Source organism: Epinephelus lanceolatus, chromosome 9 (assembly GCF_041903045.1).
Source record: "Epinephelus lanceolatus isolate andai-2023 chromosome 9, ASM4190304v1, whole genome shotgun sequence".
Taxonomy (NCBI): domain Eukaryota; kingdom Metazoa; phylum Chordata; class Actinopteri; order Perciformes; family Serranidae; genus Epinephelus; species Epinephelus lanceolatus.
The window spans coordinates 2755933-2769026 of record NC_135742.1 but is presented as its reverse complement, the minus strand read 5'-3'; the positions used below and the strand labels follow the sequence as shown (position 1 = coordinate 2769026).

The 13094-nt window shown below is 41.9% G+C and overlaps 1 protein-coding gene across 1 annotated transcript; it reads left to right on the top strand.

Annotated features, from left to right (window-relative positions):
- The first annotated feature begins 8254 nt into the window (after positions 1 to 8254).
- LOC144464383 (type-2 ice-structuring protein-like) lies at positions 8255 to 12733 on the top strand. Its single transcript, XM_078171163.1, has 6 exons — positions 8255 to 8412; positions 8541 to 8622; positions 8952 to 9046; positions 11765 to 11899; positions 11979 to 12090; positions 12380 to 12733. Exons 1-6 carry the CDS (start codon positions 8329 to 8331, stop codon positions 12445 to 12447), a joined length of 576 nt encoding a protein of 191 aa, XP_078027289.1. The 5' UTR covers positions 8255 to 8328; the 3' UTR covers positions 12448 to 12733.
- The last annotated feature ends 361 nt before the right edge of the window (positions 12734 to 13094 follow it).

Below are 13094 nucleotides of genomic sequence, written 5' to 3'. Positions count from 1 at the left end.
TCCTGTTTTAGCTTCTCTGCACTGGCTCCCTGTAAAATCCAGAATTGAATTTAAAATCCTACTGTTAACTTATAAAGCTCTAAATGGTCAAGCTCCGTCATATCTTAGAGAGCTCATAGTGCCATATTATCCCACCAGAACACTGCGCTCTGAGAACGCAGGGTTACTCGTGGTCCCTAAAGTCTCCAAAAGCAGATCAGGAGCCAGAGCCTTCAGCTATCAGGCTCCTCTCCTGTGGAATCATCTTCCTGTTACGGTCCGGGAGGCAGACACCGTCTCCACATTTAAGACTAGACTTAAGACTTTCCTCTTTGATAAAGCTTATAGTTAGTGCTGGCTCAGGCTTGCCCTGTACCAGCCCCTAGTTAGGCTGACTTAGGCCTAGTCTGCCGGAGGACCCCCTATAATACACCGGGCTCCCTCTCTCTCCCTCTCTCTCTCTCTCTCTCTCTCTCTCTCTCTCTCTCTCTCATCCTATTACTGCATCTTGCTAACTCGGCCATTCTGGATGTCACTAACTCGGCTTCTTCTCCGGAGCCTTTGTGCTCCACTGTCTCTCAGATTAACTCATATCACAGCGGTGCCTGGACAGCGTGACGTGTGTGGTTGTGCTGCTGCCGTGGTCCTGCCAGATGCCTCCTGCTGCTGCTGCCATCATTAGTCATTAGTCATACTTCTACTGTTATTATACAAAACCCAAAACCAGTGAAGTTGGCACGTTGTGTAAACTGTAAATAAAAACAGAATACAATGATTTGCAAATCCTTTTCAAGGACACTGCAAAGACAAGTTACTTAATGTTCGAACAGGTAAACTTTGTAATTTTTTGCAAATATTAGCTCATTTGGAATTTGATGCCTGCAACATGTTTCAAAAAAGCTGGTACAAGTGGCAAAAAAGACTGAGAAAGTTGAGGAATGCTCATCAAACACTTATTTGGAACATCCCACAGGTGAACGGGCTAATTGGGAACAGGTGGGTGCCATGATTGGGTATAAAAGCAGCTTCCCTGAAATGCTCAGTCATTCACAAACAAGGATGGGGCGAGGGTCACCACTTAGTGAACAAATGCGTGAGCTGATTGTCGAACAGTTTAAGAACAACATTCCTCAACGAGCTATTGCAAGAAATTTAGGGATTTCATCATCTACGGTCCGTAATATCGTCAAAAGGTTCAGAGAATCTGGAGAAATCACTGCACGTAAGCGACAAGGCCGAAAACCAACATTGAATGCCCGTGACCTTAGATCCCTCAGGCGGTACTGCATCAAAAACCGACATCAGTGTGTAAAGGACATCACCACATGGGCTCAGGAACACTTGGAGGAACCACTGTCAGTAACTACAGTTCGTCGCTACATCTGCAAGTGCAAGTTAAAACTCTACAATGCAAAGCGAAAGCCATTCATCAACAGCACCCAGAAACGCTGCCGGCTTCGCTGGGCCCGAGCTCATCTAAGAGGGACTGATGCAAAGTGGAAAAGTGTTCTGTGGTCTGACGAGTCCACATTTCAAATTGTTTTTGGAAACTGTGGACATCGTGTCCTCCGGACCAAAGAGGAAAAGAACCATCCGGACTGTTATAGGCGCAAAGTTCAAAAGCCAGCATCTGTGATGGTATGGGGGTGTATTAGTGCCCAAGGCATGGGCAACTTACACATATGTGAAGGCACCATTAATGCTGAAAGGTACATACAGGTTTTGGAGCAACATATGTTGCCATCCAAGCAACGTCTTTTTCATGGACGCCCCTGCTTATTTCAGCAAGACAATGCCAAGCCACATTCTGCACGTGTTACAACAGCATGGCTCCATAGTAAAAGAGTGCGGGTACTAGGCTGGCCTGCCTGTAGTCCAGACCTGTCTCCCATTGAAAATGTGTGGCACATTATGAAGCGTAAAATACGACAACGGAGACCCCGGACTGTTGAACAACTTAAGCTGTACATCAAGCAAGAATGGGAAAGAGTTCCACCTGAAAAGCTTCAAAAATTGGTCTCCTCAGTTCCCAAACGTTTACTGAGTGTCGTTAAAAGGAAAGGCGATGTAACACAGTGGTAAAAAGGCCCCTGTGCCAACTTTTTTGCAATGTGTTGCTGCCTTTAAATTCTAAGTTAATGATTATTTGCAAAAAAAAAATAAAGTTTCTCAGTTTGAACATTAAACATCTTGTCTTTGCAGTGTATTCAATTGAATATAAGTTGAAAAGGATTTGCAAATCATTGTATTCTGTTTTTATCTACGATTTACATAACGTGCCAACTTCACTGGTTTTGGGTTTTGTAATAATAATAATAATACATTTTATTTATACAGCGCTTTTACAGCTCTCAAAGACGCTTTACATTTAAAACCAAAGAAAAGAAGTACATACATGTAAGTGCAAAGACATAAACAGAAGACAAGGACAATATAAAACAACAAGGTGCAAAAGCACAGTGCAAAACAAAGAAAAGGAGGGCACTTAAGGAACCGAGAACGAAAAGCTAATGTTAAAGGTTAAAGGCGGATTTGAAAAGGTGGGTTTTGAGGAGTGATTTGAAGGTGGATGGATTTGGACAGTCACGGATGTGTATAGGGAGGGTGTTCCAGAGGGAGGGGGCGGCTATGGAGAAGGCTCTGTCGCCCCAGGTTCTGTGCTTGGTCCTGTGTGGAGGTGAGAGGAGGTTTTTGTCGGATGATCGAAGGTTGCGGGAGGGAGTGTGGTGGTGGAGCATGTCCATGAGGTAGAAGGGGGCCTGGCTGTGGAGGGCTTTGTGGGTGAGGAGGAGGATCTTGAAATTGATTCTGTACGGGACAGGGAGCCAGTGAAGGTTTTGCAGGACAGGGGTTATATGTTCACGGGAGCTGGTGTGGGTGAGGAGGTGGGCAGCAGAGTTTTGGATGTACTGAAGTTTGTTGAGGACTTTGGATGATGAGCCGTAGAGGATGCTGTTGCAGTAATCCACTCTTGAGGTGATGAAAGCACATTATACACATATGACTATTGTCACACATGTATACTGCCAGATAATAATATATACTTTCAACATATTGTACCACAGTAGCCAGAACTATAATTATAATATTATTACTTTCGTTAATGTTGTTGTAAGCTACTGTCATTACCATCTGTCCTGCATCTCTCTCTCTCTGTCTCTCTCTCTCTGTCTCTTTGTGTCATACGGATTACTGTTAATTTATTATGCTGATCTGTTCTGTACGACATCTACTGCACGTCTGTCCGTCCTGGAAGAGGGATCCCTCCTCAGTTGCTCTTCCTGAGGTTTCTACCGTTTTTTTTCCCCGTTAAAGGGTTTTTTTGGGGGAGTTTTTCCTGATCCGCTGTGAGGGTCATAAGGACAGAGGGATGTCGTATGCTGTAAAGCCCTGTGAGGCAAATTGTGATTTGTGATATTGGGCTTTATAAATTAAATTGATTGATTGATTAATTATTGCCCCCGATAGCATTATCCCCAGATTAAGGAGCATATTGGTGCTCTAGGCTCGTCTGTCCTGCCAAAGATGAGGAACTTAGGTGTTATTTTTGATTCCACAATGTCCTTGGAGCATCACTCAAAACTAGCAACAAAAAATTGCTTCTTCCATCTGAGGAACATTTCCAAAATAAGAACACTGTTGTCAAAGGCTGAACTGGAAATGATTATTCATGCTTTTATTTCATCTCATTTAGATTATTGTAACAGTCTTTTTATTTGTTTTAATAAGAAAGAGCTTGACCGTCTCCAGGCTGTTCAGAACTCTGCTGCAAGGCTTTTAAACCACACAAAAAAAAGGGCACACATCACTCCTGTTTTAGCATCTCTGCACTGGTTACCAGTGCATTTTAGAAATCATTTTAAAATTTTAGTTCTCACTTTTAGAGCCTTGCAGGGACAAGCTCCTTCTTGCCTGTCTGATTTCATACAGCCGTACACTCCCACCAGCAGTCTGAGGTCATGTGACCAACGGCTGCTCGTTGTTCCTCACACATGCTTTAGGCCAGAGGTGACAGATCATTTCAAGCAGTAGCTCCCAGACTGTGGAATGCTTTGCCTTTCTCACTACGCTGTTTAAACTCTGTTGACACTTTTAAAACGCATTTAAAGACTCTTTTATTTAAACTGCCATTTGGTTAATTGTGTGTTTTTTGTTGTTGTTTTTTTTCTCATATATCTATGCATCTTTGCATTTATGTTTATATTTTGTGTTCTGTTTTCTTTGTTATTGTTCTAACTTTTGTGAAGCACTTTGTGGTTTTTACCTGTGAAAGGTGCTATATAAATAAAGTTTACTTACTTAATTACTAACTAATGTCAGTCTCTGGTTAAATCCAAGTGAATCTAATGACATGTCCTGTTGGGTCCAGCAACGCACTCACTGTGAACTATCATATTCCTCTGTGTTCGCCTGGACTGTAGTGTTGGGCCTAGATCACACAGAAAGGGCTTTAGCAACTTGTTTTTTTTTTGTAATAGATTTTAATGAGAATTAAGGTTTTTGCTTGCAGTTTTGGCATTGACACACACCACGTTTCTGCGCTCTAGGCACCTGCTGCCTTTACTGGAGAACTCCGAACTTCTCAAGTTGAGAAAACTTCAACTAAGCATGAGAAAGCGGCTCACACTTTTTTACCATTGTCCAATCTGAGGATTTGAGAGGCGGGCCTTCTATGGTGGTCATGACAACAAGTTTACAGTTGGTAAACAATGGAGGAGAAACTGGTGGTAGTGGTTGCTGGATACCCAGAGCTATACGGCCCGATGATAGACAGCAGGTTGTCAAACTGCCCCTGAGTCATCCTAAAATCTGCCTGTAAACATCCATGATGGAGGAGAAGCTCCTGGACCAACTGGTGGTACTCCCCATGATCCAGCCTCTTTTTTAGGGTCTCATGTACCCACACAGATCTCTGTTTATCTGCTGACAGCCTCTCACCCTCAACCAGAGCTACAGACAGCACCCTCTGCCTCAGCATTTCAATTAAAAAAAAAAAAAAAACAGTGCAGTGCGTCTTGTGCTTTGCAACCTGCAAAATGCTTTCTGTAATCGGAGTCTTAGGTGGTACACAAAGGAGGATAAGTTGATAGTATTGGGGGAACAAGGAGGGGTGGAGGGTGCTTCTCTTTCTCTTCTACTGTTTTTATATGGTATCACACTCTGCTGTAATGCTACTGTTTGTGTCTTTTTAAACTGTAACAAGATACTTTTTCAATCACTTTGTGCCCAGCTTTGCCAACAGGAATGTACTGTGTCAGTGAAACAAGACTGAGAGTTCACAGTCATGCTGACAGCTCTGTGAGGCTTCAGATGTTAAAGGGAAATGAGTTGAAACTGAATATTCAGACTGTACTGAATGAGAATGAAAAACTACATTACAAATAATTCTTAGGTAGGTTGTGACTGAATGGAAATTACGTTACATGTCCCAGGTTGTGTTAAGTTTTGAATTATTGTAAATGATGGATTTGCTCCAACCAACAATCGGTGGAAGAAATCTGGTTCAGGGTCACAGATGCTTAAACAGGCGAGATGTCCTGGTGGTGTTGTAATGTCCACCAACGCCTTAACTAAACATGTGGGCTGAAGACTAATATTTGATGTGAGTGTTGCTTCAAATTACACAGGTCAGTCTGTGACAGCGTGTTTACTCCAGATTAAAATCATGCAAAGGCAAAATGATTGGACAGACACATTTTTTAATGATTAAAGTTTAAATTATAGTGTTCATTCAAAGATTAAAACATACAAGGATGGAAGCCATGATGAGAACAAACATGCAACAAAGAAGAATTATATTTAAGTAATGCAGCGTGGGGTGAGCATAGTACACTGACAGATGTTATATCTGAACAGGTTTGCATTTTCTGTGCCCAAACTAGCAACACTTGTGGACATTTCTCAGATAAATGTGTGTGAACATAGTATAGAGAAAGGACTGGAAGTCATTTGTAGCCCAGTGACCACTAGTTGAATACCTATGGAAGACCCATTGCTGTGATTACGAGACAATAATGAAACATTTCTCCAAACTCTCAAACATTAATGATACTTGTGACTCACACCACAACACAGTGTCAAACATCATAGTGAGCAGCACTGGGGCACCTCAGGGGACGGCCCTGTCTCTAAAATGAATTACTATTATTAGGGATGCACAACAATATGGGTACGTCATCGGCATCGTCCAACATGCTTTTTCTTATTTTGCACAATGAATGAATATTACATACATTAAAAATCATTGTATTTCATGTCTCCATCTGCTGGTGAGCCGTCAGGATAAGAGTGTGCATGCATAATATGATGTTAATTCCACTACAGAAGAGAAGTGATGATCACTTAAATTAGTTGGGAAAAAAATGGATATATGGATATTGGTATTGGTTATCAGCCAAATGAGTTGGTATATCTTATCTTACCATATAATGATGAAAACTCTGTGTGTGTGTGTGTGTGTGTGTTCCACGTTTTTCTCCTCACTGACTTGGTCAGTCCATGTTAAAATTTGGCACAGTGGTAGAGGGTCATGGGAGGATGCCAATGAAGCAATATTACATCAATTGGCCAAAGGGGGGCGCTATAGCAACCCACTGAAATGTCAAACTTTGAATGGGCATATCTCATGCCCCGTATGTCGTAGAGACATGAAACTTTGCACAGAGATGCGTCTCCTCATGAGGAACACATTTGCCTCAAGAACCCATAACTTCTGCTTCTATAGGTTTTCGGCCATTTTGAATTTTTTGAAAAACACTTCAAATGGATCTCTTCCTAGGAAGTTTGAGCGATCTGCATGAAACTGGGTGAACATAATCTAGGGACCAATATCTAAAGTTCCCTCTTGGCAAAAGTTGGAAAACTTACTAAAACTGAGCTTCTATAAGGCAATGAATATTGCGGAGGGCGTGGCTCATCACATAAAGGTGTATAACATCTCAAGGGTTTCACCCATCACCACGCAACTTTGTAGGCATATGACCACACATAATCTGAGGGGACCCCTCCATTATTGACCCCATCAAACAAAATGGGGGCGCTAGAGAGCTCATTTCTTATCTAGGCCTAACCGCCATATGGATTTTTACTAAACTTGGTAGATATGTAGAACAGGACGCCTCAAGGTGACTGGAGAAATTTAACTCTAATTGGCAACTGGGTGGCGCTATAACAACAGAAAAATGCTTCAAAATGGCTAAAATGCGACCGATCGCTGTGGCTCCCCCTGTGGACCAATGTTGGTGTTTTCTAATGTTTGGTATGACTAAGTCATGGTATGGTATGCTGTACATAATCATGGAAACTGTCAGTGCGTCATTCTGTCAGTCAGTCATTCTGTCTGTCCCACGTTTTTCTACTCACTGACGTGGTCAATCTATGTGAAACTGCACATAGGCATTGAGGACTGGCATAGGTAGAAGGTGACAAAGCTACCAATGGCTATGGACTAGTATTGAATATTGGCAAAACAATCCAATATTGTGCACCTTTATTTAACTATTAGGAGGTTTCTGCATTCAGATTCTCTGTCTGTTGGAATGGAATATACATATACAGTATATATATATATATATATATACACACATATATATGTGTGTGGAAAAAATGGAAGGGATGCACTTTTTCCACCCGAGCACCTGCCCTGGTATTGATAAAGTGAGATTTCTGACAACACGACTCCCTCCCAATATGTTCAATGAAGGGTCCCCAGATCTCAAAGGAATACTTCTGCCCCCACATGTTAATTTGTATATCAATACTCAGCATGTGTTGTGTTAAATTCAAAAAAAGGTGAACATTCTTGGTGAACTGAAGTAAAAGGCATCATCATTTTACAACAGCAAAATATATCAAAACATCCATTCACACAACTCATGCAGTAAAATTCAAGTCTCACAAACAGGCATTTTGCTAAAACATATTATATGAGGTATAGATGGAGATTATCTGTTCACAAAACAAACAACTTTTAGTTTGGATGACTCATTGATAATAACCAATAAATGTAACATTCATCTTCGACTACGTGTTTCAGCCCTTTGTCTTCTGCTTGCTGCTCAGTTGACTAATTAAATTATGACTGATTACAAATTGATTATAATTAATTATGAAGAATAAAATATCTGGAATTATTCACTTGACACTATGTTATTTCTAAGCATTAAAGCAGCAGCAGCAGCAGCAACAGCAGAGACATCACACAGTCAGTGGGTTGAAACTAAACAACAGTGTGGGATGTGCTGCACTTTGATTTGTTGACCAGCATCCAAACTGATAAGCCTTAAAAAGAAAAAGGCATAAGCAGATGTGATGACATTCATCAAGATAAGTCAGTGTATATAAAAGCTGATGATTTCTCCTGTTCAGCACCTCCGCACAGGAAGACCACAGGCTGACACTGAGGAAGAAGAAGAGAAGATCATTCTTCAGCAGGTTTGCTACCACTCTCCTCTCTTTGCTCTCTCTACATCTTCTCTCCTTCCTCTGCTGGACTCACTTCCACTGCTCTGTTCACTTCAGCTCCCTTCAGGATTATTAGTCATCTGTCTCTTTCCTTTTAGAGCTCAACCATCATCTCCACCACCAACATGCAGACTGTGTCTCTACTCTTTTGCATCATGATAGCTGTGGCTACAGCTGATGGTGAGTATCAGTGTTAAACTTCCTCTGTGTAGTTTGAACTACAGTACAGGTATAGATCCATGTGTAGACACACTGTATGTATCTGAGAACATGCTAACAAACATGATTAATAACTGTGAAAACTGAAATCAGCTGTTGTCACCTGCCTCAATGAAACAAAGAGCAAAGCTTCTATAAACAGACTGATGTGACCAGAGCCAAAGTCAACGGATAAAGAGGAGGGGGCTCGTCTTGATGACCTCCTGCCCTCACACTCTGCAGCTACACTTCTGTTTGCTGTTAAATGACACAATGTTATGACATCACTCACAATACTGTTTGTCAACCAGATGCTGCAGCTCCTTCCTGTCGCAATCGTTGGTTTAACATAGACGGGCGCTGTTTCCAGTACGTTCCGAGATTATTGAGCTGGTCTGATGCTGAGGTAATCAGGATGTTTTGGATTCAGTGAAACATTTCTGCACTAATTTTATTTGGCTGATGTTGACCTGCACAGCTCCTCTCACTTGGTGTGTTCAGGTTCCTCTTGTTATTTAAAACGCTCTGAAATATGTATACCTTTCATTTCCATTGTCTTGCAATGACATGCTGCATTCAAAAGGCTGTAAATGTTAAATTCAAGAACACTGTTTAGATGATCAGACTCATGAGAGTAAAATTTGGACCAAATATGGTGAAAATTTAATAAGATGTGAAAAAAACATTTAAACTGTAGAAAATCTGTTCAAGTGGAAAGGGGCTGGGCCTAAACATTTGATTTGACTAGAATGAAGTTATCTATGAAAATAAAACTTTTTTGTGCTTTGCAATTCAGATGTTATGAGTCAAAACAGTAAGACCAGGATTTCATTACTTTTGCAAAGTATAATACACTGAACAAAAATATAAATGCAGCACTTTTGTTTTTGCTCCCATTTTTCATGAGCTAAACTCAAAGATCTAAAACATTTTCTATACACACAAAAGACCATTTTCCTCAAATATTGTTCACAAATCTGTCTAAATCTGTGTTAGTGAGCACTTCTCCTTTGCCGAGATAATCCATCCCACCTCACAGGTGTGGCATATCAAGATGCTGATTAGACAGCATGATTATTGCACAGGTGTGCCTTAGGCTGGCCACAATAAAAGGCCACTCTGAAATGTTCAGTTTAATCACACCGCACAATGCCACAGATGTTGCAAGTTTTGAGAGAGCGTGCAATTGGCATGCTGACTGCAGGAAATGTCCACCAGAGCTGTTGCCCGTGAATTGAATGTTCATTTCTCTACCATAAGCCGTCTCCAAAGGCGTTTCAGACAATTTGGCAGTACATCCAACCGGCCTCACAACCACAGACCACGTGTAACCACACCAGCCCAGGACCTCCACATCCAGCATGTTCACCTCCAAGATCGTCTGAGACCAGCTACCCAGACAGCTGCTGCAACAATCGGTTTGTATAACCAAAGAATTTCTGCACAAACTGTCAGAAACCGTCTCAGGGAAGCTCATCTGCATGCTCGTCGTCTTCATCGGGGTCTCGACCTGACTGCAGTTCGTCATCGTAACTGACTTGAGTGGGCAAATGTTCACATTTGATGGCATCTGGCACGTTGGAGAGGTGTTCTCTTCACGGATGAATCCCAGTTTTCACTGTTCAGGGCAGATGGCAGACGGCGTGTGTGGCGTCGTGTGGGTGAGCAGTTTGCTGATGTCAATGTTGTGGATCGAGTGGCCCATGGTGGCGGTGGGGTTATGGTATGGGCCGGTGTATGTTATGGACAACAAACACAGGTGCATTTTATTGATGGCATTTTGAATGCACAGAGATACCGTGACGAGATCCTGAGGCCCATTGTTGTGCCATTCATCCACGACCATCACCTCATGTTGCAGCATGATGATGCACGGCCCCATGTTGCAAGGATCTGTACACAATTCCTGGAAGCTGAAAACATCCCAGTTCTTGCATGGCCAGCATACTCACCGGACATGTCACCCATTGAGCATGTTTGGGATGCTCTGGATCGGCGTATATGACAGCGTGTTCCAGTTCCTGCCAATATCCAGCAACTTCGCGCAGCCATTGAAGAGGAGTGGACCAACATTCCACAGGCCACAATCAACAACCTGATCAACTCTATGCGGAGGAGATGTGTTGCACTGCGTGAGGCAAATGGTGGTCACACCAGATACTGACTGGTTTTCTGACCCCCCCAGACCCCCCCAATAAAGCAAAACTGCACATTTCAGGGTGGCCTTTTATTGTGGCCAGCCTAAGGCACACCTGTGCAATAATCATGCTGTCTAATCAGCATCTTGATATGCCACACCTGTGAGGTGGGATGGATTATCCTGGCAAAGGAGAAGTGCTCACTAACACAGATTTAGACAGATTTGTGAACAATATTTGTGAGAAATGGTCTTTTGTGTGTATAGAAAATGTTTTAGATCTTTGAGTCCAGCTCATGAAAAATGGGAGCAAAAACAAAAGTGTTGCGTTTATATTTTTGTTCAATGTAAAACAGTTAATGCTGATGTGGTGATGGTGCTACATGAAAAGTCAGAGAATCAGAGATTTCAGTCAATCAAGTAATTGTGACCAAAGACACAACTATTTAATTAAAGCTGCCAACGTAGCAGAGACAACAGAACAACAGTGAAGTTAAACATGTGAAACTGTCCATGTTTGAACACTGGAGTAGTCTTCCATCACCTCTTGGACAAATAGAGCAAAAATGTAGTGGCAACGTTGCAGAACTGAAAGTTCTTCAGCGTGTAGGAGAACTACTGTTGCCAGTGTGAAAACCCTAATGGCCCTCTGTAGAGCCAGTATTTGATTGGTCTGGTCTGGGCTACTGTAGAACAACATGGTGGACTTTGTGGTAGAGGCCTCACTGCACAAGTAGATATAAACATCAGGTTTGAAGGGAACGAAAATACAACAAGTCTTGTTTTCAGGTGATTATAAACTAATGAAAACATGGTTATGAATATTATATACAAGTTCTGCTAATACACTGTGTCCCTATAAATCCTCCACACTGGACTTAAACTTCAACCAGCAGTCTCTTGGAGGAGACAAGTAGATTTACAGCATTAGAGTGCAGCTTCTCATCTGTCTGTGTGTTTGTGTGTGTCTGTCCATCTCCCCTGTAGAGAAACTGCCAGAGCATGAGCGCACACCTTGCATCGGTGCACAGTATGGAGGAGTATATGGCCATTCAGACGTACATAAATACTTTAACTCTGAGCAATCCAGAAACTTGGCTTGGAGGCACTGACTGCCAGGAGGTAATTTATCACTCCAACAGGTCTGATCACTGATTGGATGACACTCTCTAATGACATTATTTCTATTCCGTTTCTCTAGAAAGATACTTGGCTCTGGACTGATGGCAGTGACTTTTCTGCTCTGAACTGGTGCCCAGAGCATCCTGCAGATCTTGTCCCATCTCAGAGTTGTCTGCAGATGAATTCAGAAGGTAAATCTTAACACATTCTTTGACGTGATGTCTAAACTGAGTTAAAGCTAAAAAGACAAAAACACAATAAGACAAAAAAACGTTAAAGGACAAAAGTCATAAATAATGTTGGCTGTTAAAATCTGACGAATGATGAAAGGATGAAAAAACAACATGTGAATCAAATGATCTGTAACTGTCTCCAGCCCACACGGAGCTTCCTCCTCTGTGCTGTGAAAATATCGTCCTTCAGTGCCACTGATGTTCCTTTAGCAGGGAAACCGACTGACTGTGTTTCTTGTGTTCACAGCAACTAACTGCTGGGCTGACCAATTCTGCAGCTTCACACGCCCATCCATCTGTGCCTACAGCCTGTAGTAGCTCCTGTGCTGACACACAGAGACATGTTGGACCAACCACACACACAAACATCTGCTGTAGGAGTAACAGTGTGTTTGTCTCTGTGCCATCAGTCTCATGCTTAATCACATCTTTGATTCTGTGTTTGGCTGTAACGCTGCTGAAGGGACGAAGCGACAAGAGACGTAAACAGGAGCTGGACTTCCTCTTTGTTCTTCAATAAGAGGAGACTGAATGTGTTATGAAACGAACGCTTTAGCACAAACCAATTTATGATGCACAATTAAAAAGCTGGAGCATTAAACAGGCTGGTCTCAGATTCTTTTCTTCAATCTAACCTTTATTACTCTGACCTCAAAGTTGGGGTCTCAAAGTTTGTACTATCTCAATGTCACAACAACGATACATCTTGACAATGACCTGTCTGTTTTCAGGGGGCCCATAAAGTTTTTCACAACCTGTTAGATAAAGGGAGTAAAATAAAAACAATATTTATAAATTTATAACAAAACACTTCTTTTAAAAGATTCTGAAAAATTGAAACCTGAAAAGTGGTGCATGCATATATATTCACCCACTTCGCTATGACACAGTTAAATAAGACCTGGTGCTACCAAGTTAAAGTCCACCTGTGTGCAATCTTAGTGTAACTTCATCTCAGTTAC